This window comes from Nicotiana tomentosiformis, chromosome 3 (genome assembly GCF_000390325.3).
Source record: "Nicotiana tomentosiformis chromosome 3, ASM39032v3, whole genome shotgun sequence".
Taxonomy (NCBI): domain Eukaryota; kingdom Viridiplantae; phylum Streptophyta; class Magnoliopsida; order Solanales; family Solanaceae; genus Nicotiana; species Nicotiana tomentosiformis.
The window spans coordinates 24,259,904-24,284,626 of NC_090814.1; the positions used below are offsets into that span (position 1 = coordinate 24,259,904).

A 24,723-nucleotide genomic window follows, 5' to 3' on the forward strand; every position below is an offset into this window, starting at 1 on the left:
TGTCACAAAAAAAAAAAAAAAAATCTTATGATGACATAATATTCGTTTCGCACGAACTTGAATTAAAACTACATTCTTCTATTGGGAGATGGAAAATAGTAAACATATAAAACTCTCGCTATCGCTCCTTTAAAAGAATAATTTTGAAATTTTGCATATATTTAACTTAAATATCAAAAAAAAAAAAAAAAAGGTTAATACTCTTTTTAAAATTTATGTCTAGTCAAAAACTTTCGTATATGAAAATCAATAAATTAACGGAAAAGGGCCAAAAATACCCCTAACGTATTGAAAATGGTTCAAAAATATCCTTCGTTAACTTTTTGGTCCGCAAATGCCCCTAATGTTTGTTTTTGGGCTCAAACTTACCTCTATATCTAACAGAAGGGTCAACAATACCCCTAACGTATTGAAAATGGTTCAAAAATACCCTTCATTAACCTTTTAGTCCGCAATGCCCCTAACGTTTATTTTTGGACTCAAATTTACCCATATATCTAGCAGAACTAACCTGGCCAATTTTTTGACTTTAACTTCGTCATTTGGTATTTTCTTAATCCGCCACATGTATTATTTGTATTAAATAAAACCTACATGTATCTTTTAAAATATCCGACGACCTTGACCCGCTCTTATATATTTGGACGGTCGGCTAAAAATAATTACATTCGCTAGTTAAATATATATAAAAAATATACATTTATTATATATAAAAATATTTATATTATATATTAATATTTTAATATATATTTTAAATGATATTATTTTTAGGAGAAATTATACGGTGTAGTTTTTCCTATTAATTATGATCTATTACTCAATTTATTAAGCAAATCAGACAATGGAACGACAGTTTTTCCTAATATTTTAGCTCTATCGTTATATATTAAAACACTATTAGTTCCCATTGAAAAGATCATGTGAAGTCCATTAATATGCTAAGCAGCTGGATATGTATATAATTAAAGGCTTTAAATAATTTCTTTCCATATGTTTCTTTGCTTCTCCTTTAGAATCATATAAATAGAACATTATCATTTTTATGTTTGCAAATTAAAATTTATATTTGTTAAACTTGTTAAGATTTGCAAAATTTGAAGGGAAAACTACACCGTATAATTTCTCCTAAAAATAATATCATGTAAAATATATATTAAAATATTAATGTATAATATACATATTTTTATATATAATCAATGTATATTTTTTATATATATTTAACTAGCAAATGTAATTATTTTTAGCAGACCGTCTAAATATATAGGAGCGAGTCAGGGTCGTTGGGTATTTTAAAAGATACAGTTGGGTTTATTTAATACAAATAATACACGTGGCGGATTAAGAAAATATCACATGGCGAAGTTAAAGTTAAAAAATTGATCAGGTTAGTTCTGTTAGATATAGGGGTAAGTTTGAGCCAAAAAACAAACGTTGGGGGCATTTGCGGACCAAAAGGTTAACGAGGGTATGTCTGAGCCATTTTCAATACGTTAGGGGTATTGTTGGCCCCTTCTATTAGATATAGGGATAAGTTTAAATCAAAAAATAAATATTATAAATAATTACGGACCAAAAAATTAACGAAAGATATTTTTAAGTCATTTCAAATTCGAAATGACCATTTTTGGCCCTTTTCCGATAAATTAATAGTCGTATCTGGTGATTTACGGAAAGTGAGCAGTGGCAGTGGGCAGACAGCAGAAAGGGGGAGGCCACGTCCCACGTAGTGTACTCTGAATGGAAAACTCGTTTTGTGCGCCGATTACGTTTTTCCTGGCTGATTCCAGCTCATCAGATCTACAACTGGCCCTTTTTCTACGGTCCAAGCTGGCATTTACACGTCACTTACTCTTTTAAATCTTCAATCATTGGACGGTTATTGTCAAAATTTACACATCCTGTTACCCTAAACTTTCTCCACTCACTCCTTTTCATTTGCAATTGCAATCGTTTCCTCCTTCAATCTGTATATGTACAGTAGTAAAAGAACCCAGAAAATTCAGGGTGGATATGTAAATATTTATTCACAGTGATGGTAAAAGAAAAATTATCAATAGTCATATAGTTTTGATAGTATAAAATAAATCATCTTTTCTTCTTCAAATTCCTAGTCTTGAGAGAGAGAGAGGAGAGACTTTTTCAAAAAAAGGAATAGTGGATTGTAAGAGAAAGCCGTTAGATTGGAATTATCTGAGACTGAATATATAAAAACGAAAACAAGAGTTGAAACGGCAAAGACAAAAGCAGGAAAAAAAAAAGATCCGTTTTGATCTTTTTGATTGGAATTCAGCAATTTTGAGGATCTTTTTTTCTTGGATTTTGAAGATCCTTCAGTTGATATCAGGTGATCCTGTTTACTTGTTGCCTTATTTATCTTGCTTTCTTGTTTTCTTTGTACTGAATTATGTGCCATTTTCATAGTTTAATTTGAATATACTGTTCAACAATTTGAGTCTTTCCTATCTGGTAATTTCTTTGATCTTTTTTTTTTCTATTCTGGGATTTCTGTCTGATGATCTGGTCACTGAGCAAATTTGGATCTTTCCTTAATTTTCTTCTTCAAATACGTGTTAAGGGGAAATTTCCATTTTTTGGGTACGTTTTGGTTTTATTTGGAATATCAGATGAGTAGTAAATTCCGTATTCTTATTCGTCTTGTATATATTTAGAATTGGCTTCAATTCCAATAATATGCATATATATGTAAAAGCTTTAGCCGGAAGCAAAACTTTTCATTTCCCTTTTTTTTTGTTATTAGTAGCTGTGGTGAGATTGATGAAGAGTAAAGGACCATCAAATGCTTTATTTGGTATAGTGTTGAGTCATGTTCTTGCTTTATTTTTCCACTTGTTAATTGTTATGCACTCTATATGCTTGACTTCTTAGAAATTGATAGTTTATGAGCACATGACTGGACTAGTTGATTGGTATGATCAATTTGCAATGCTAATCTTTGCCCAATTTTTTTGGCACCTAATCTGAGTCAAATTATGTATCATTGAGTTACCTCGAGATCGTTATGATTTTCTCTTGTGACTGAATTCAGCATTTTGAAAGATGATAAGTATAAAAGTCTTATTTCTTCTGGTATAGGCCTTTTTCACTAGCTTGTCTTGCGATTGTTAATCATTGAGTCATAGCAGATCAGATTGATGTGCAATGCAGAGATCACGTAGGGCTCTTCTGCAAAGAAGAAGAGCTTTGGAGAAGACAACTTGCGGGAGGAACCGTGTTTATAAAGTTTCTCTTTCTGCAGTTGCTGTTCTGTGGGCACTTGTTTTCCTTTTGAACTTGTGGATCGGTCATGGTGATGTTAATGAAGGTTAGTTCCATCAACTGCTTTTAAGTTTGATATTAAGTCCGCAGGTTCCACTTTGTTGGAAAGGGGTGATTAAGATGCATACAAATTGTGCAAATATGTGCATAATCGACTAATTTATTAGCATCTTTGTTTAGTTAATTTAGAAGTTGAAATTTGTTTTTCATTACATGACATTACTATTTCTCGAAAGTAAAAGCTATATTGTTTGCCTTTAACATGTTATATTTGTTTGATTTAGATGGAGCTGGAGATTTTCCAGTACCTGTAGGATCATGGGATGAAGATAAACCTCAATATGGTAGCGGCACTTGTGCTGCTTTGCCCGAGACTGAAACTTCATCACAGGAAATCAGTTCTGAAGACTCAGCAAAGATTTTATGTACAGAGGCAGGGAAAAATCAAGTTAACGGAGAAACACCGGATGTTGTGCAAAACAGCAACCCCGTTCCTGCGAATCAACAGCAGGCTAGTGAGGGAAAACCAGAGTCAACTCCAAGTTCAGAAAAGGATGCTTCAAAATCCGACAGATTTGCTCGTGCCGTGCCTCCAGGTCTTGATGAATTCAAAAACAAGGCATTTAACGCAAAAAATCAGGGCAAAAGTGGCCAGGCGGGAGGGATAATACATAGGTTAGAGCCTGGAGGATCAGAGTATAATTATGCTTCTGCTTCAAAAGGAGCCAAAGTCCTGGCTTACAACAAGGAAGCAAAAGGTGCTTCCAACATCTTGAGCAGAGATAAGGACAAGTACCTTCGTAATCCTTGCTCAGCTGAGGAGAAGTTTGTCGTCATCGAACTGTCAGAAGAAACCCTCGTGGATACAGTCGAGGTTGCAAATTTTGAACATCACTCGTCTAACCTAAAAGGTTTTGAGCTCCTTGGCAGTCCCATTTATCCAACAGACACATGGATCAAAGTTGGAAATTTTACCGCTGGAAATATAAGGCATGCTCAAAGGTTTCTTCTTCCAGAGCCAAAATGGGTAAGATATCTTAAATTGAATCTTCTAAGCCATTATGGTTCAGAGTTCTACTGTACACTGAGCATTTTGGAGGTGTACGGAGTTGATGCTGTTGAAAAGATGCTTGAGGATCTTATCTTTGATCAAGATAAGTTGTTTGTACCCGAACGAACTAATAGTGACGAGAAATCTGTGCCCACTCAACATGTTTCTAATCAAGGTGAATTCGTTCAAGATATTGATGATGAAATAGAAAAGGATCTAGCTGTTGGAAAATCTGATGTTAAAAGGGGTGTAATGACAACTGATGTGCCTGACCAAGTGGAAGAAGTCCGTCATCAACAGGTAAATAGGATGCCCGGCGACAGTCTGAAGATACTGATGAAAAAAGTACGGTCTCTGGATATCAATCTGTCAGTTTTGGAACGATATCTGGAAGAGTTAAATTCTAGATATGGCAAGATTTTCAAAGACTTCGATTCTGAAATGGGAGAAAAAGATGCACTTCTTCAAAATATCAGATCAGACATAAGGGGTTTATCTGAAAGCAAGGATTCCTTAGTATGTGAATTTCTTCCTCTTAGCTTTGCTCTCTTTTTTCTCTAGATTCTTGTCTATGGCACAAGCTTTTGATAATTTTATGCCAATGTTACTGATCAAAATATTCAATCATAATGCTTCTCTCAGGGTAAAGAAGTTGCGGACCTAGTATCATGGAAATCCCTTGTTTCCACGCAGCTGGAAGATATTATCAGAGGAAATGCTATTCTCAGGTATATTTTTCTCCTAATAATGGAATCAGTGTGTTCTAAATAGGCCATGTTATAACTTATAAGGTCTCTATTTGACCTGATCCTGTTCTTTCTCTTCCTTTAAGATATGACGTCTTATGTTATCTTTCAGGAAATGTTTTAGTTTGAATTGTAGGATAGTAGGCAGATTATAGTGACATGACCTAGGAATCATCCCTCTTATAATAGAGAAGCAACAAATACTGGAATTTCATTTTTGTGAAGTAGAGCTTTGCTCTACAATAATGAAGTAGGAAACCATTTGAACGAACGAAAGTTAGTGCAGAAATCATGTTTTATGTCCGGTAAATGTAGTTTTCAAAAGAACTTTCCCCGCCACTTGATACTTATGCCTCACCACAAGAAGAGGAGTTTGAAAAGGAAGCATTGTACTATAAGATACCTAAGCTCCCATCTACATTGAATTGATCTGGAAATTATGTATTTGAAATTTTGAACACGGAAATATTAGTTCATGCATTAACTAGAGGATTTGAAATGAACTAATCCATATATGCATACAGCATCAATGTTGCGAGGAAGCATCAATAATGTATTGTTACAATTTTAGCATAGTAACGTTGATGTCTATTTGTTTTTCCTTTTTGTCCCCAGACGTAACGTAACGGTGTGAATTTGCTTGCATTACTTTCCTTGTTTTGCCGAATGACACAGTATAATTTCCCCTGGATTTCATGTTTAACACCGAATTATAGATGGCTAGAAGTAAATATTTTGAACTGCTGGCCAATTTCTCATAATAATGATTCATAAGTAAAGCAAATTTGTTTTACTTTTGCTCGATATTTTGTAGGGGTCCTCATTATTTCTGCCTTGTGTTGCTATTCTAACATTTGCATCAAAATGCAGGAAGGAGGTGGAAAAGGTTCAGAGGAATCAGGTACACATGGAGAACAAAGGAATTGTTATTTTTCTTATATGTTCATTTTTTGGATTATTGGCTCTTGTCAGGCTTCTCGTAGATACAGTTTTGAGTAATTATAGGTCAGAAAATTCCAGGAAATTTTGTTCAGAGAGTTACTCCTGGTATTTCCTACTTTTGAGTTGTACCATTACAATTATCATCCTATCCTTGTAATTTCCAATTATCATCTTATCCTTGTAATTTATGTAATATAGCAATGTCAACACATACATACAACTTCATGATTTGACTTTGGAAATAAACCTAATACTATAAATGATGTCAAAAACCGTCTACCTATTTGTGAAAAAGCTGTAGGGAGTATCCCTAAAGTTAGTATATTTTTTTCCTGCCCCGATGAACATTGAGCATACCTGAAACGCCCAGGTATATTGAAAAGGCAAATAAATGTGTAATACAAAAAAAAACAAAAAACAGTAGATACATATGCTTGTGGATAGAGTTACTCGATATATCTGATGAATACATGTGTTGATGGACAGAGTTACTCGATACACGTGTTGTTGGTAGATAGCACGGATATTCAGTAGAATAATTAAGATGCACGCAAGTTGACCCGAAGACTACCATTATAAAAGAAAATTGGCCCCTGATAAACTATATAAACTGGAACTGAAGCCATATCGTGTCATTTAGGAAGAGATACATATACATGAACTGGACTTGAAAAAGTTCTCTAGCATTATGCACAGGTAATGATAAATAAATAAAGATTTTATTTAGCTAGTGAACATGTAGTAAGTCAATATCTCGACACATCATGAGGTTTTCTTTTAAGATTATTCAAGTACTTATAAGGTAATTTATTTTAAGTAAATTGCCAATTTTAATGCTTGAGGTTATTATTCATTTATCTCCTCCGTACGCGCACCCAATTCCCCAACAAGGCGTCAGCAGCTTCCCTTGGTATAAAAAAGCATGAAGCAAGGGCAACTAAATTCTAATTGTCACGAAAGAGATAAAGGTATAGGCAAATTGGCAACTAAATTCTAATTGTTATATCCCTTCTTCTTGTCGAGGGAATCCTTTTCTTTTCTGCATCCTTTAGATAAAGCTGCAACACAATTGGAAATGGCCAAAGAACGAAACAGAAACCTTTGTTTAGCTTAAATGCTCAAAGCTGAATAAACAATGGATTAGAAACTGAGTACCCTCAGTGAAAGTCCAAACTGTCTTACAAATACTTTATCACAATTAATTTCTTACAGACACATGATACATAACCTACCCAGCTCGACATACACTGAACCCCTTCTCTATTTTATTTTCCAGTAAGTACACAAAGTCAGTCTATTTATTATCAGATCCATACTCAACACCGAGACCATACAGGACCCCAGCATACTTCTCAGTAGCGCCATTAAAGAAGTTATCTTTTAACTTCTTGAAGGCACACGAGGTTAGTAAGCTATCTGACCCTGCCTGATGACAAATACCGATTCTCTCGAGTTCCAACAGTTCCGCCAGCTTGTTCAAGCCACCATGAAGGCTATTACAGAACTTCATCAGGTGTTTGATATCATAAACCAGTGGAAAGTACACGTTAAGCAAATCAAAGAACCCTGCTTGTGTTTCCGGCAAAGTCCTACATGTTAATAGCTTGAGCAAGTATCCAAAATCATACCCACTGTGAAATGTCACCCAATGGACCCCATCATTCAAAACAATTCCAGAAGACATCAAGAGCTCACCAAACCGTTTTGCATCAATTCCCATTTCATTGTTCTTCTTGAAATCAATCCCAGATTGCATCAGCAATTCAATTGAATCATTTGCAAATATATCTGCACTTGTGTCAAATTCACGGAAGTTGAATTGCCAAATGCAATAACGCTCGCTCCCACAAATAGGTAAGTTTCCATTTTCGTCGGAAAATGTGAGACCCAACTGAATCAACTTCAACATATCAACATTATCCTTCAAGGTCTGATAGTTATACTCATTGATATGCTTGAAATTGCCAACAGGGCGAAGCACCACCCCAGGGAACTCAGTGTCCATGGCAATGTAAGGATAGGCATCCACAATTTCACGGATCAAAGCAAATTCCTCCTCAAGATTATCGCTCCATACCTCTCTAATTTGGATAGAATCACTTTTCGGTAACGCAGACATGTTTGTAGCAAAAAGAGTTGAATCTGGCGATGTTTTGAATAAGCAGGTCTGCAATTTGAAGGAAAACGAAGTATAATCAGACTAAGCATTCTAAAGAGCCTGATGATGAAATCAATGTGAAGCCTCTTCGCAGAACAAGAATGACATAGCAACCAGAAGGCATAGTTACATTTTCTTATTCGATTATAGTCTTGATCTGTCTTATAAACCTCTGAGATTGGAAACAGAGAAGGCAAGTTTTATAAATACAAAACAAACTTATACAAGTTTTACTCATCACTTGTGCTATGTCTAATGCATACAGTTTTTTCTGTTAGAATAGAAATTCCTACCACATTTGTAGTTCTTACATCATCTATAACGAGACAAGCTCTACCCACTTCCACATTTCTCCAGAATATTTCTAGTGGAGGCACTCCTGATTTTTTTTGTAAAAGGAAGTTATGTCATCCAGAAAGCTTTGGGTAGAGTTCTTATGCATGAGAGCAGTGAGCAAAGGGAAGTACAAGCAATACACCGAGCCTCACAAATGTAGGCACAAACTCATATGCAAGTGCTGATCACTTGTAAATGATTCTTAGCAGAACTATTTTAGTAACCCAACCATTCAAGGAGCAGTTGCTTCTTTAAAAATATAAGAGAAAAAATTATGCGCATGGTTTGTTAAAGCCAAGTCGCAAGTCATTAAAATGCAAGAAACTAGTTCCTCTAAAAGATAGTTCTAGCTTCAGATTGTGACTGCAAATTGTTCAAAGAAGCCAGAGCAAGGATCCCATTTCTCTCTTTCTTTACAACATCATTTGATAAAACGTCGATTAACTACATATAGAAAAGGAAACAGAAATTCCTTTTTTTAAATAAAAATGAAACACCAATTCTAAAACATAGAACTTACATATTAAGAAGGCCTGGGTACAATCTTCATCACATGGTTGACTCCAAAGCTACAACTACAAGAATATCAGTACAGCTAACACGGCACGACAGACTATCCTGCATACACAATCATAGAACATTACAAGTTAAACAACTAAGGTCAGAATCTGAAAATCAAACAGTAGAATAGGTCATCAAGCAAGGGCCTTAAGCACAGCAAATTCGTCTTGTATGAAGAGACAGTACAACACATTAACACAATTTAAGCAGAAGTTAAAAGAAGAAAGGAATGTGCTTTCGTTCTACGTAATCTATAACTTTCAGTCTGTAGGTTTTACTCAATCTTGCTTTTCATCAACCATAACATGCTGGTAAAATGAACTGAACGTCAATGGAAATAAATTTAATTGATTAAAGCAGCTTTAAGCACACTCAAGCTGTCAAGAAGAGATGGAATCTGTGGATAGTATAAACTTTACAAATACAAAGTATAGAACATTTTCATATAAAATCGACATGCACAAAAGCATAAACCTTGTTCGTTGAGAGTCATATTTTGAGGTTTCAAACCACAGTAAAGTAGGGTGAAATTTGAGTAATCATACTTTTCAAGTTCAAAAATAAGCAAGTAAATGCCAACACAAAGGAACTCAATTACCAGCACAACAACGTTTCTTTTTCAATCCTCTGCTCCTCCACCCCCTTTCCATTTTCCATTTTTCAACGAAAAGAGCTCAAAACATGGAAATGAAATTAAAAGTAAAAACTATAATAGACCGTTTCCTCTCCTTTTCCCAACTACAATAGACAAAGCTCTACGATTGCGACCAAAAACAACTAGCATAATCCCAATTAACCTTTAAAAGAAGCACTCCTCTTAGGGGACCCATTTTACATATTATACACTTCCTATTTGAGGTCGCATAATTCTTGATCAGACTATAATAATTTCAAACATTTCTTTAAAAAATATTCACGACTTCGTGATTTAAAGAATTGTTGTTCAAACTTTTACCAAAGATTGAATGCTTTGACCCTTGTACTCCTAATCACCGTTTTGGGACAAAGGGACTAGAAGGTAAAATGAAGCAAGTAAAAACTCATAGTAAAGCAAAAGGTTAAATTTTTGTTTATGACCAAAAATTTAGTTACTTCAAAATTTTTTTTAAAAAAATTGATAGTACCCAGGAAATTGATACGTAAAATGAAACAAGATAAAAACTCATATCATAAATAAAAAATTCAATTTTTATTTATGACCCAGAAAATGAAAGAGGAAATTGATCGTTCCAAAGCTATTAGCTTAAAACCTTTTTCCAAAAAAATTAAATAAATTAACCAGCCAAATTGGGGCAACTGGATCTACATAGCAGCAAACATACAGTTCGATTCAGGTGAAAAAGCTTAACTTTCAGCTAGATCGAACATCATAACTTCAACTTCACTCAAAAATTGAAGCCACTTTGTTACAACTTAGATGCATAATCACTTCAAAATATAGATAAAACATCATTCGTCAAATCCTACTTTCGATTCATACATACATAAAACAAAAACCCTAAATAATTTTTTTTCCAAAAAAAAAAAAAAAAAGGAAGTGAAGTTGAGGTATAAAATGGATAGATCAAGAGTTTAAAATAGAAAATAAACCTGATCTGAGAAGAGTGAAGCTAAGTCAAAATCAAAGAGCTCATCAAAGATGAAGAAGAAAAAGCAGAGGCCCTTATGTGAGAAAAGTGTGATGTGTAGTGATGGTGTTTTCTTCTTCTTTTTTGCTTTTTCTTTTTTTGGCTTTTTCTTTTTATTTATATTTATTTGAAGTCTGCTTCTGACGAGTGGGCATGTTGTGTTTGGTTTACGGTTTTTAATTTTATTCTATAAAAGCGCGTTAGATAATTGTCAGCTATTCATTATTAGGAGGACGTGGTCGGAACGGGACCCTATGGGCTAATTCAATTATTACTAACAATTGAATTGGGTTTACTATATTAGTATGGGCTTGTTCTACTGATGAAGCCCATCTATCTGCATTCTCATTGCCCAATAGTAATTTCTTAGCATAAAAATCGTAGGATGAAGTATGTAAATAATAATGTATAGCCGCTTTCAAAATAATAGCAAAATATATATATATATTCTGTATGTTATATATAAAAATTATATAAATTTTATATATTTTTTTAGCTACCAAATGTAAATAGTTTGTAGCATGGGTTAAAAGTGATAATACTCCTTTCATTATACACACTTAGCGTAAAAATTGCACGGGGCGCCCTATTTGGTCGCCCCCATTTAACCTATACCCACTTTTTAAATAACTTCATGCCTCTTTCTCCTCCTCCTCCTCCTCCTCCTCCTCCTTCTTCTTCGGGTGACATTATTCTTTCCTCTAGATGATATTTATTGTTCTTCACATAAAGCGAAGCTCTTGGATTCAGGAAACTTGGTTTAATTGATGATTTGTCAGGTAAGCCACTATGGCAAAGTTTTGATGAATCCATTGATACCTTCCTTCCTGGTATGAGGATGGACGACGGGAAGTTCAAGTTGACTGCTTGGAATATTACCCAAAAGGACCCAAGCACTGAAGTGCATCCTATAGGAGCTGAAGTTGAACAAATACTAAACAAACTCCAGCTCCTAAAATGCTGAAGTTCAGCAGATACTAAACAAACTTCAGCTCCTAGAATGCTGAAGTTCAACAATTACAAAACAAAAATTTCAGCCAAAATTGTTGAAGTTCAACAATTATTGAACTGAAGTGCATCCTCTAAGAGCTGAAATTCAACAAATACTAAACAAATTTCAGCTCCTAAAATGCTGAAGTTCAGCAGATACTAAACAAACTTTAGCTCCTAGAATGCTGAAGTTCAGCAATTACAAAACAAAAACTTCAGCCAAAATTGCTGAAGTTCAGCAATTATTGAACTGAAGTCATCCTCTAGGAACTGAAGTTCAGCAAATACTAAACAAATTTCAACTCTCAAAATGCTGAAATTCAGCAGATACTAAACAAATTTCAGCTCCTAGAATGCTGAAGTTCAGCAATTACAAAACAAAAACTTCAGCCAAAATTGCTCAAGTTCGGCAATTATTGAACTGAAGTTTTCCATTGTACTATGAACTGAAGTTTGCGTGATTGCCTTTGCAAGTCAGGCCAAACTTCAGGCAAAAATATCTGAAAATTTACTTTGATAAGGCTACACTTCAGGCAAAACATTCTAAAGTTCAAACTTCAGACATAATTTTTTGCTATTTCAGGCCCGTATGCCTGAAGTTACCCGAAAAGTGAGTACGCTTGTAATTATTTTTGCAAAGCGGGTATAGGTAAAAATATGACCCAAAAACTGGGTATAGATGCAAATCCCCCCACTTAGCCCTCACGGTCGTTTGGTTGGAAAACAAGTTATTCCATGATTAATTATTTCGGGATTAGTAATCATATGATTAGTTATCTCACCCTCCCATAGGGATAAAAAAATACCACAATCCAGGACAACTAATTCCGGAATTATTTATACCACTATTTTATCTCAACCAAACATGGGATAAACTCATCTCAAATTTAATCCTCGGATTAATTATCCCTTATCCCTCGTATCAAACGAGCCTTCAAAGTATTGAATTTTTGTTCCCGTGTGCCCCATTAGTTGAACTTTGAATTTAATAAGTATTCCCCTTCGTTTGTCCCATGGACAACACTTTTAACTTTTGACCATGAAATTCTGCTCACGGGGCAAGTGGGGTTCAAAAGTTAATGACCACCAAAAAAAGTATCTTGCAATTTTTTTCAGCCCGATTTTTAAAAAATAATCAGTATTTGAAAATTAGTTGAAAGATAGCTACTTTTAATGCGAAAGCACTATGATAGTATCATAAATTTCTAACTTAAGCAAGTAAAATTATATAATAAGAAAAAAGTTATGTATTCATATACCAAACCTTGTAAATCGTCGAAGTAAAATTCAAAAACGGCAAAATCAAATATTAAAATTCTTTTCTACTTATGTTAGTGTAAGCATTTAAATTTTATCGAATTTAAATTCATAAAATAATTTGGACTATATTAAAATTAATATAATAGTCTCAATAAATATTGTGGTTAATACAATCGGATTGATTATTTAAGTCCAAATATATTGGGCTAGTCCGTTTAGCTGAACTACAAAAGATGAGCCCATTTTACTAGCCCAAGGTCCAAATGGCTATTAGGTCATCTTAAAGCCCAGGCTCATGCTACGTGTCAAGTGATGTGGCAATCCAAGTCAAAAGAACGAGCCAATAAAATCATGCGACGTGTCAAGTGACGTGGCAATCCAAGCCAAATAAATGAGCCAATTAAATCGTGCTAAGTGTCTAGATAGTATTGTTCAGTTCAAACAGACCAATCAAATCGCAGAGCCACACCACTCCCTGCAACTATAAATAGAGGTCTTCATAAAGCTAGAAGACACTAGAAGTGATAACAAGAAGCAAGCACAGAGTTTGTGGATCAAACACCGCAGATTTCTTTACAAGCTACAAGTTCAAGCACACGAGCCACAAGTTCAAGTTCAAGATCAAAAACGAAGGCAAATCAAATACCAAGGCGTTCAAGATCAAATTACTTGTTCGTGATCAAATCCAAATTCAAGTTTAAGAAGGAGATTCAAGACCAAACTTTACAAGCCCTTGAATCAAAATCAAAATCAAGTTCATCAAGATAGTTTACATTCTTGAAGAATCAGAGGAATACCATAGAGATTGTAACACTTAATATTTATTGAAATCAAATACTACATTTGTTACGCAATTTTCTAGTCTTGATTATTTATTTTTCTTGACGCGAAAATTTTTTGTTACAGTTAGTATTCACCAAATCTTGTATTTGGTTACAATATATAATCTTGTAATAGCTAAATTAACTAGTATTCGTAACTGGCGAAACACCTTGGATAGAATGCTTAAAGATACTAGTAACTATTTCAAAATTGTAGTTAAGTTATAGATTATTGTCATAACAAGTAAGAGAAGTAATTGGCAAGTTAGTGAACATGCACCAAATAAATAAGTTGCTTATCAATGGTCAACCAAGAAGACAAAAAAGAAAAAAGACTTTATGAGGAAAACAACCTATAGTAAATGCTTAAATAGTGATCATATTTTAGTAATCTACAACAAGTGTATTGACTTGATTTTTCTTTTCAGAATAATCTTCTTATAATTTATGTCTAAATGAATACATTAAAAGGCTGTCAAGGAAAAGAGTTCTCCAGTGAGTCAAATAGTTTTGAAGAATGGAAAAAATTACTGGAAAGGTATTTGCTTTCATGATGGTTACAATGATTCTTTTTGCAGGACAACTGATGGCTGATCAAGTTACCGAAGTATGTTTGTGTAGAAAATCGCCTCAAGGTTTGTCCTTTATAGTTGTTGTGGATAGCATAAGTGTTCATGTTCAACCAACATATATGATTTTAAAGTTTAAACTTAATGAAAAAGCTTAATAATTATACTATTTTTAGTGTTTTTCACATTTATGTTATAGGTTCAATTAAATTTGTATAGATCCATCTATGAGTATAATGTTGTTCATATTGTATTGTAAAAAGAAGCTTTGATTGACCTGTTCATATGTCTAGATATGTTAATGTATTAAAAGTTTTGCAGGTGAAACGGATGTCGAGAAATGTTTGAGAAATTGTCAAAACTATTGCCATATAACCCACACCAAAGGTAATTATTTACTATAGGGACATGTGGGGAAATCCGAACCTCTATGATCTTCCCCTCGTCCCCCTTTCTCTTTTTAGTTTTCACGGAAGCTACTCTTAATGCATGCTTTATATTCTGTTCTCAACTCATGTTTTGTTGTTAATTTATTTTGCAGCAAAAAATATGATTGAAACAAACCAAATATGCTTATGCAGAGTAGCATCTCAAGGTTTGGCCTTTATAATTTTGGGCCTTAGTTATAGAGTTATTCGTTATATGTGTGATTTTTCGAGATTTCATTGAAAATACTAATAACTTGTAATTTTGTTTGAATACTTAATTGAAATTTTTAGTTTTCTTAATAGATGTATGAAAGACAAATCAAGTGATAATCCAAATTTTATTCAAAAACTTATAATTTTATTCATTGCATAAATAAAGGACATATATATATATGAGATACTCATGACTTGTTTGCAATTATGTCAACTTTGTAGGTAAACATGATGTTGAAAGTTGTATGAGAAGCTGCAAGAGCTATTGCCATATCGACACCACTTCTTAGGTTTATCTAACAACTATTAATTGTTGTGGACCTTCATGTATTATTATGAATAAAAAAGCTTGATTCAAATATTTGTGTCCCTTATTTTTCATTCTTATGCGACTGATTAGAAAAATTAACCCATTAAGGACAATTTACGGCAAATCAAGTACTTTATTGCAATGAGTTTGTGAAAATGTTCCAGTAAACTCCTCTTTTCAGAAAACAATAAGCAAATAAGTAAATAGTTTTTGGGCAAACACTTAAATCCAATTAAATGGTGGCTTTCCAAACAAGCCCTTTAAAGTGGCTTAAAAATGGTGCAAATAGTTTCTTTAACTGAATGAAAAAGTATGAATGGAAGCAGTCAGAAAGCAAATAACAATTTAAACTACGCCGATTTGTAAGCCACCTTTGTGTTTTTTTGTTTTTTTCTACCATAATTTAGCCACTACATTTTAGAATAATTTTTAGTTTTTTTTATAATCGACTTACTTAAATTTTAATATTACAAGATAATTATATTTTTAGAAACAAAAAATAACCCTTTAGAAGATTGTGATATATGAAATGTCATTATTTTATCAACTTTGATTTTGTAATAATTAATACACAATACATGTACAACATACATACATCAAAATTAGCGTTTTACAAAAGTGTAGCTGCCTACATAAATAAATAAATAATTAAAAGTGACATATGTATATGTAAGTGAAAAACAATCAAATCTTTTTTTTAAAAAAGGGCAGATATATGCTCCTTTTTCTTATCCTTCGTCCGAGCTTGTAATTATATTTCATATTTTTTTCCTTCTATTAGAAATCACGGTTACATTCTCTTTTTTCAACTCTATACATACCCTGACAATCATGTTGTTGTGTATTTCCATAGGCATAAAACTACCTTTTACCTTATATTTAATTTTAATAGACTTCAAACTCAAATCTATATCAAGTTCCTTCGAGATTGCAACACCTAAATCTCCCTGAGAAGCATGCTCTTTTATCACGATCTCGTCTATTGTATAATTGGCATAACAATTTTCATTGTTCCACTTCCTAGAATGTCGAATTAACATTGTTCTGCTCGTCATTATTGTATTCGAATTCAGAATTGAAAAAGGAGATAATTCAATGCCGATTTTCGTATTTATAATTAATTAAAATATAATGAATGTGTACATTCAATTACGATTTCTTCTGTTAATACCTGTATTACTTTTGACGAAGCTCTAATGATTCACTTTCTGTGCAATCTCCACTTGCTGTATCAATGGCAGACGAAAAACAATCCAATCAAAATCAGTCGTAACACACACTTAAACGCACTCAAAACAACTATATGTTGTGATGACCCAAAATATCATCTTTAAATTTAATAAGTAATTTTGTGTTCTAAAACCTCGAAAAGCACCATTTATCATTTCTCGACTTGCGTGCGCAGTCCGTACAATTTTTCGGAAAGTTTTTATGTGAAAAATGGATTAAAATGGGAAATAGAGCTTTAAAACTCAACTAAGTTGACTTTGGTCAACATTTTGAGCAAACAAACCCGGATCAGTATTTTGAAAATTTTAGTAGGTATGTATCGTGATTTGTGACTTGGGCGTATGCCCGAAATCGAATTCTGAGGTCCCTAGCCCAAGTTATGGAATTTTGATGAAAAATTAAAAGCTTGAAAGCTTAATGATTTCTAAGAAATTACTGATGTTGAATTTATTGACCTCGGGTCCGTATTTTAGTTCCGGAGTCCGGTATAGGTCCACTATAATATTTATGACTTGTCTGCCGAATTTGGTGAGAATCGGAGTTGATTTGACGTGATTCGAACATCCGGTTGTAAAAATATAAGTTTTAAAGTTTTCTTGAAAACTTCCTTTGATTTGGTGTCCGATTCGTAGTTCTAGGTGTTATTTTGGCGATTCAATCGCGCGGGCAAGTTCGTATGATGTTTTAGAATTTGTGTGCATGTTTGGTTTGGAACCCCGAGGGCTCGGGCGAGTTTCGGATAGGCTACGGGATGATTTCGGACTTAGGAAATCTGGTTTTCTGTAGACTTCAGGCTTCTGGTGTGTTCTTCTTCGCGTTCGCGAAGGTACTCTCGCGAAGAGCAAATTGGGCTGGCACGTTTTGTGCTTCGCGTTCGCGACATAGTGATCGCGTTCGCGAAGGCTTGAGGTTCAAAGCTTCGCCTTCGCGATAGAAGCCTCGCGTTCACGAAGGGAAAGAGACTGGCCAGGAAAATTAGCATTCGCGTTCGCGAAGGGCATCTCGCGTTCGCGAAGGCCAAGCAGGCAAGCTTTGCGTTCGCGAAGAGTAAAATTTGACCGCACATAATTGTGCTTCGCGAATGCGAGGCACTGACCGCGTTCGCGAAGGGTAAAAATCCCAGAAACAAAACTTAAGTTCTGGAAATGGAGTTTCGACCCATTTTCAATTCTTTCCCATTTTTGAGCACGGGTTAGGCGATTTTTGGGCGATTTTTACGGGAAAACATTGGGATAAGTGTTCCTTATCCTATATTGATTATATTTCATGATTTTATACTCATTTATATCATGAATCAGTGAATTTATGAAAGAAAAATCAGATTTTTATAAAATCTTCCAAAAATAAAAATTTAAGATTTGAAGGTCCATTTGATATCGGAATTGGACAAATATGGTATGGTTGAACTCGTATCGGAACGAGTGTTCGGATTTCGTAATTTTTTCCGAAATTTGAGACGTGGGTCCCACTGCCGAATATTTTAATGAATTTTGAATTTTATCCGGAAAATTTATAAATTCTTATGGAATTAATTCCTATGATTAGTATTGAATATATTGAATTATTTTTGAATAGATTTGAAGCTTTCAGATGCAAATTTAAAAGGAAAAGTTGTGGTTGAATAATTGATTGGAGTTTGCAAAGCGAGGTAAGTGTCGGGGTTAACCTTGACTTGAGGAAATAGAACCCTTAAATTGTTTATTATGTGAATTGCATGTAAACGACGTATAGGCGAGGTGAAGAGTGTCTATACGTCGTCAAATTAATTGTTTGCCTACTTACTTTAAAAATCACAAATTGTTTTTAATCATAAATTAATTATTATAATAATTGCTTCTCTCTTATTCTTTGCAAATATAAATTCTTGAATTCCTGCATTAATTGTTACATGCTATTTGAATTATGTGCCTTAATTGTTATTTGACATTTAGCATAATAAATATTAAACTGCCTATTTGCTCCCTGATTTCCATAATAATTTGCTATTTGTCATTGTTTGCTTCATAATTAAACCATAATTATTGTATGCTTGTTGTCTTGTAATTTTATATTAATTGTTATATTTATTGGGAAAATTTCTTCTATAAGAATTGGTAAATGAAAATATTGGAGGAGCGGGTTGCACGCCGCAACATGATTAATTATAATGAATATATTGGAGGATCGGGTTGCACGCCGCAACAGACTTATTAAAAGTCTATATTGGAGGATCGGGTTGCATGCCGTAACAGACTTATTAAAAGTCAATATTGGAGGATCGGGTTGCACGCCGCAACAGACTTGTTAAAAAGTTAATATTGGAGGATCGGGTTGCACGTCGCAACATGATTAATTAAAATGAATATGTTGGAGGAGCGGGTTGCACGCCGCAACAGAACTGAATGTGGATATATTGTGAGAGCGAGTTGCACGCTGCAGCAGAATTGGTTGAAATAATAATGGATTTATGACTGTTGGGTTGGTTTCAATTATTATAAATGAGTTACCTGATTTATTTATATTATTTGTTGTTATTATCAATATTGCGTACAGGTTAATGTAAGTGAACCGCCTTAGCCTCGTCACTACTTCGTCGAGGTTAGGCTCAACACTTAACAGTACATGGGGTCGGTTGTACTGATACTGCACTCTGCACTTCTTGTGCAGATTTTGGAGTTGGTCTCAGCGGCGTACCATAGACTTGCTCGGATTTCAGCTACCAGTGGAGACTTGAGGCATAACTGCATGGTGTCCGCAGTTCTGAAGTCCCATCTATTGTACTTTAGTTGTGTGTTTATTTTCAGACAACTTTATTTTATTCAGACCTTTATTTATATTTATTCTAGAAGCTCGTGCACTTGTGGCACCAATTCTGGGATGGTATTTAGACACCGTTGTTATTATGGATTATTTTAAAATTTCTTCCGCATTTGCTTCCTTGTTGTTAATAAATTTAAAATTGTTTTAAAAATGGATAATGTTATTCTAACGTTGGCTTGCCTAGCAAGTGAAATGTTAGGCGCCATCACGGTCCGAAGGTGAGAATTTCGGGTCGTGACATATGTTGTATAAGATTCATCTGTAAATTTGAATGTTGTAAAACTATGGAAGTAACAAAGGAGCAGAGCTCAAGCTTGAGCTCCAATGGTGGAACCCTAGTAGGTTCTCGAAGAAGAACATGGAAATGAGGCGGTTATGTGAAATAAACCGACTAAATTGTATTAATCTCTCAACTGAGTATATATACACGTGTGAACTATTTATGACTAATACTAGTTGGCTAATGCCATTCTAACACAATATGTGTGTGTGTGTGTGTGTGTGTGTGTGTGTATATATATAATACTAGTTGACTAATTTCATGCTAACACAATTAACTAACTACTAAAATACACTATCTCAATACCTCCCCTTAAGTTGGAGGTGAAGATGTCACTGCCAACTTGCTCATAACTGTTGCATGCTTGATGCCAGTAAGTGCTTTAGTTAATACATTAGCCAACTGATTATCAGTCCCAACATGATTAAGAGACACCAGTCATTTCTGTAATTTATCTCTTACAAAATGACAGTCTACTTCACTGTGTTTGGTCCGCTCGTGGAAAACAGGATTTCGAGATATATGTAGAGCAGACTGACTGTCACAAAATACTGTGACAAGTTTAGAAAATGGAACTGTTAGCTCATCAAACAGTCTGCACAACCAAACAAGCTCACCAACTACATTTCTGAGGGCTCTATACTCTGCTTCAGCAGAAGAGAAAGATATGGTGGCCTGCTTCTTGGACTTCCAGCTAGTGGAATTGTCACTAAGGAGCACCAGATACCCACTAACAGATTTCCTAGAATCTGGACAGGCAACCCAATCAGAGTCACAATACCCTCTAACTGTGCAATCTGGGCTTGCAGACATAAAAATCCCAAGAGTAGGATCAGCTTTCAAGTATCTAAGTAAGTGGTAGGCAGTCTTGAGATGAGGTTCCCTGGGATCTTGTATGAATTGACTGAGGTGCTGGACACCATAGGCAATGTCCAGCCTTGTATTTGTGAGGAAGTTCAATTTGCCTATCAAAGTTCTGTAGAGAGAGGGATCTGCTAAGGGTACACCTTCCTTGGCTTGGAGTTTAACTGTAGGATCCAATGGTGAGCTGAAGGCACTCATATTCCTTCAGTAGGTCAAGAGCAAACTTTCTTTGAGAGATTATCACATCATCTTACTTGTAGAGAACTTCTAAGCCCATAAAGTAACGTAGTCTGCCCAGGTCCTTGATTTTGAATTGGGAATGTAGAAAGGCCTTCAAAGAGTTGATTTCCTCTTAATTATTCCCTGTGAAAATGACATCACCTACATATACAGCAACATAGATAACATAAGAGTCATATTTCTTGTAAAACAAAGAATAATCATTGAGGGAATATGCATATCCCTTGGAACATAAGGCCTCAACCAACTTAACATACCATTGTCGACTGGCTTGGTTCAAGCCATACAATGATTTATTCAACTTGCACACTAGGCCAGGTGTATCAACCAGCAGTCCAGGAGGCAGGTCCATATACACTTCCTCATGTAAATCCCCATGAAGGAATGCATTGTTAACATCAAGTTGGAAGACACCCCAATATTTCTTTACTGCAGTTGCTATGAGTGCTCTAATGGTTATCATTTTTACAACAGGTGAAAAAGTTTCAGTGTAATCAACACCAGCCTGTTGTGTATACCCCTCTACTTCTAATCTGGCCTTAAATCTTTCAACACTACCATCAACTTTGTGTTTGACCTTATACACCCATCGACAACCTATTGGCTTCTTCCCTGTAGGCAGGGGAACTAAGTCCTAATTGTGATTGGCATGGAGAGCTTCAAACTCTAGTGTGATGACCCGAAAGGTCATTGTAATACCCCAAAAAATATCGAAATACTTAAGTGTAAAGCCCGGTAAAATTTGCAAAGAAAATAATATTTCTTGGTTCCGGACTAGGCTTACGTGTTAAGGATTATCTCAAAATTTTTGGGTTGAACAATGCACAGGAAAGTAAAGGAAAAATTTTGGCGGAAAAGCACATTTATACGGTCCATTATGCGACCGCATAATCACTCTGCAGGCCGCATAATGGCCGCAGAAGTGAGCAGGAGAGGGCTATTCTGGAAGTAGCTATGCGGTCAACTATGCGACCGCATAACTGTTATGCGGACCGCATAGTGACCGCATACACAAACAGATTTTTGATCATTTTTGTAAGCAATTATGCAACCATTATGTGGTCCGCATATCCATTATACGGTCGCATATGCGACTGCAGAACCGTTTCGGAGCTCCATTTTTTGGTTTTTTAAAACCCGACCCTACTTCGTTAAATACACTATTTGGGTCATTTTTGAACTATAATCTGACATTTTAGAGTGAGAGAGAGTGCCCTAGAGTGAGAAGGTGATTATTCAATAATTGTTCTTCAATTCTTGCTCAAGTTTTGGAAGATTAAGAAGGGAAGCTCACTAGGTCTTCATCCTAGAGGTAAGATTCTACACCTTAAACCCTAATTTAGAAATTTTCTGAAAATGTGTAATTAGCAAGATAATTTTTGAGCATGAGAATTGTTTATTTTACATGCATGTGTTATCAAAGGGTGTAGGAAGATTGTTGAGCTAAGAATGGTAAAGATTGGGTTGTGGGATGATGGAATCCTCCATAAAAGGGCCTTGAAACCTTAATGCACACCTAGTGTTTGATAAAATGCTCAAATGAGTTAGAACCATAATCATCTTCCTAATTTTGGTTCAATTTATTATATTTCTAAAATAGATTGAAGTTGCTAAGAATTTCAGAATGTTTTAAAGTTTAAGGAAGCTCAATTGAGGTATGTTGGCTAAACTCTTCTTTAAGAATTGGAATTCCCATTATCCTTGTAAGTTCCAAGATGTTGATTACAAATCGAGTATTCCGATAAGTTTTGTGATAAAGATATATGTTCAATTTGTGTTTCAAATGCTCATATAATATTGCATTATAAATTGAGGATGTGTTTCAAACTATGGATTGTGTATCCACATATTATAATTTCAAGTCGTGATTTATGTGAAAGTTATTATGCCAAGTTATGTAGAGATTGGGATTTTGATACACCTCCACCCACATATATTGGGGTGAGGCGGTATGACCGCTTTGTGTAAGGATTATGGTATGGTGGGACTGCACCTCCACCCGCATACATTAGGGTGAGGCGGTACGACCGCTTTGTGTATAGTTTGGTATTGTTGTGGCACCACCACCCACATATATATATTGGGGTGAGGCGGCATAAACGCTTTGTGTTGGTATTGGTATCGTTGATGAATTTTTACCAGCATACATTGTGGTGAGGCGGTATAGCCGCTTTGTGTTGGTATTGGTATCGTTGATGCATTTTCACTCGCATACATTGGGGTGAGGCGGCTTAGCCGCTTTGTGTTGGTATTGGTATCACTGATGCATTTCTACCTGCAAACATTGGGGTGAGGTGGCATAGCCGCTTGTATAGGTTCTTGGTACTGTGGTTATACATTGGGGTGAGGGGGCAGGGTCGCTTGAGTAGAGTTGTGGTATTGTACTTACACCTCCATCTGCATACATCGGGTGAGGCGACGGGGCCGCTTTGTGTGAAGATGGTTACAGAGGATCTCATCTTAAATCCTATAAATGTTATTGATAGCTCTTAATAAGCTTGCTCTGGTTTAAACGATTATCTATATTATACTATCGCCGCATTGGTTCATCATATTCATCTTGTATTTTTAAATTCTTAAATTGGTGTTTAGTTTTCATACTAGTATTATTCGACGGTACTAACGTCCCTTTTGTCGGGGGCACTACATCTTTAAATGGATGCGGGTGATTCCACAGCAGGAGATATTGATCAGTGATAGCATTACACCTTCTTCCCAGCTGACTTGGTGAGCCCACTTCATCCTGGGGTCATGTATCTTTTGTTCTTTGTGTATTCTGTTTGAGGTATAGCCGGGGCATTGTTGCCGGCATTATCATTGTACTCATCTTTTTCTATAGAGGCTTCGTAGACATAGTGTGGGTTGTATAATAGTGCTAGAGGAGTCAAACTCGTGTGTTGTGCTTGAATTACTATTTCCACTTCAGATTATGAAAAATGTGTTTGGAATTGAGACTTTAAAATAAAGTAACTGATGGTAAGAAATTGGTATTGCAGACATGATCACTTTATTTGTTGATTAACGAAAACATATATATTCTCTCTATTCATGAATGAGTTTGGGTTGAAGGAAATCTAATAGGCTTGCTCGACCGGGTTCACACGGTTGAGCACCGGTTGTGCTCCTCGGTTTTGGGGCGTGACAGTCATCTTATGTGTTAGAACCTAATTCTGCACTTTTAAGCTTTAAACACCTCATTTTATCCTTTCTTGAGTTGTGTTCATAGTCCGGGCATGTTTCCAGAAAGCTGTTATGTTAAAAACTAAAAAAAAGAATTTTTGCCTAAAATTTTTATTTGAGTTGACTTTGGTCAACATTTAAAGTAAACGGACCCAAATTCTTATTTTGACGGTCCCGATGGGTCTGTACCGTGATTTGGGACTTAGGCGTATGCCCGGAATCGAATTCGGAAGTCCCTAGCCCGAGATATCGGACTTTGTCAAAATATGAAAGTTAAAGCCTTAATGAATTCGAAATGTTTGACCAAAGCTTGATTTTTTGGATAACATGTCCGTATTTTTGGTTCCAGAAACCGGTATAGGTCCAATACTATATTTATGACTTGTCTGTCAAATTTGGTGAGAAACAGAGTTGGTTTGGCGTGATTCGGGCGTCCAGTTGTTGATATAGAAGTTTTAAAGTTTTCTTGAAAATTTCATTTGATTTGGTATTCAATTCGTAGTTCTAGGTGTTATTTTGGCGATTTGATCATGCGAGCAAGTTCATATGATGTTTTTAGACTTGTGTGCATAGTTGGTTTAGATCCTCGGGGGCTCGGGTGAGTTTCGGATAGGGTACGGAGTGGTTTGAACTTAGAAAATCATAGCTGGTGTATCAGATCTGCAGACTTTGCATTTGCGAGGTCTGGCTCGCAAATGCGAGCCTCGCATTTTCGAAGAGACCATCGCATTTGCGAGCAGTGGGCTGGGGGTGGACCTTCGCATTTGCGATCCTCACAGTCCGCATTTGCGAACACCCTGTTCGCATTTGCGAAGGCATCTAAGATGGAGGAGCTTCGCAT

General features: G+C 35.3%; 2 protein-coding genes across 5 annotated transcripts; one reads left to right on the plus strand and one right to left on the minus strand.

Annotated features, from left to right (window-relative positions):
* Window positions 1–1,892: 1,892 nt before the first annotated feature.
* On the plus strand, window positions 1,893–6,245 carry LOC104112126 (SUN domain-containing protein 4). 3 transcript variants are annotated; one of them, XM_009621968.4, is made up of 5 exons: window positions 1,893–2,344; window positions 3,094–3,322; window positions 3,561–4,843; window positions 4,970–5,055; window positions 5,944–6,245. In XM_009621968.4, the coding sequence occupies exons 2-5, from the start codon at window positions 3,160–3,162 to the stop codon at window positions 6,170–6,172; spliced, it is 1,761 nt and encodes a 586-aa protein (XP_009620263.1). In that variant the 5' UTR covers window positions 1,893–2,344; window positions 3,094–3,159; the 3' UTR covers window positions 6,173–6,245. The 3 variants fall into 3 exon arrangements, with proteins under 3 accessions (XP_009620263.1, XP_009620264.1, XP_009620265.1); XM_009621969.4 differs by having other exon boundaries at window positions 3,144–3,322; XM_009621970.4 differs by having other exon boundaries at window positions 3,149–3,322.
* Window positions 6,246–7,091: 846 nt separating this feature from the next.
* On the minus strand, window positions 7,092–10,857 carry LOC104112127 (probable CCR4-associated factor 1 homolog 7). Of its 2 annotated transcripts, none has more exons than XM_009621971.4 (3): window positions 10,661–10,857; window positions 9,030–9,127; window positions 7,092–8,182 (listed from the first exon to the last, which is right to left on the minus strand). In XM_009621971.4, the coding sequence occupies exon 3, from the start codon at window positions 8,132–8,134 to the stop codon at window positions 7,310–7,312; it is 825 nt and encodes a 274-aa protein (XP_009620266.1). In that variant the 5' UTR covers window positions 8,135–8,182; window positions 9,030–9,127; window positions 10,661–10,857; the 3' UTR covers window positions 7,092–7,309. The 2 variants fall into 2 exon arrangements, with proteins under 2 accessions (XP_009620266.1, XP_018631800.1); XM_018776284.3 differs by lacking the exon at window positions 10,661–10,857 and adding an exon at window positions 9,669–10,080.
* Between the last annotated feature and the right edge of the window lie 13,866 nt (window positions 10,858–24,723).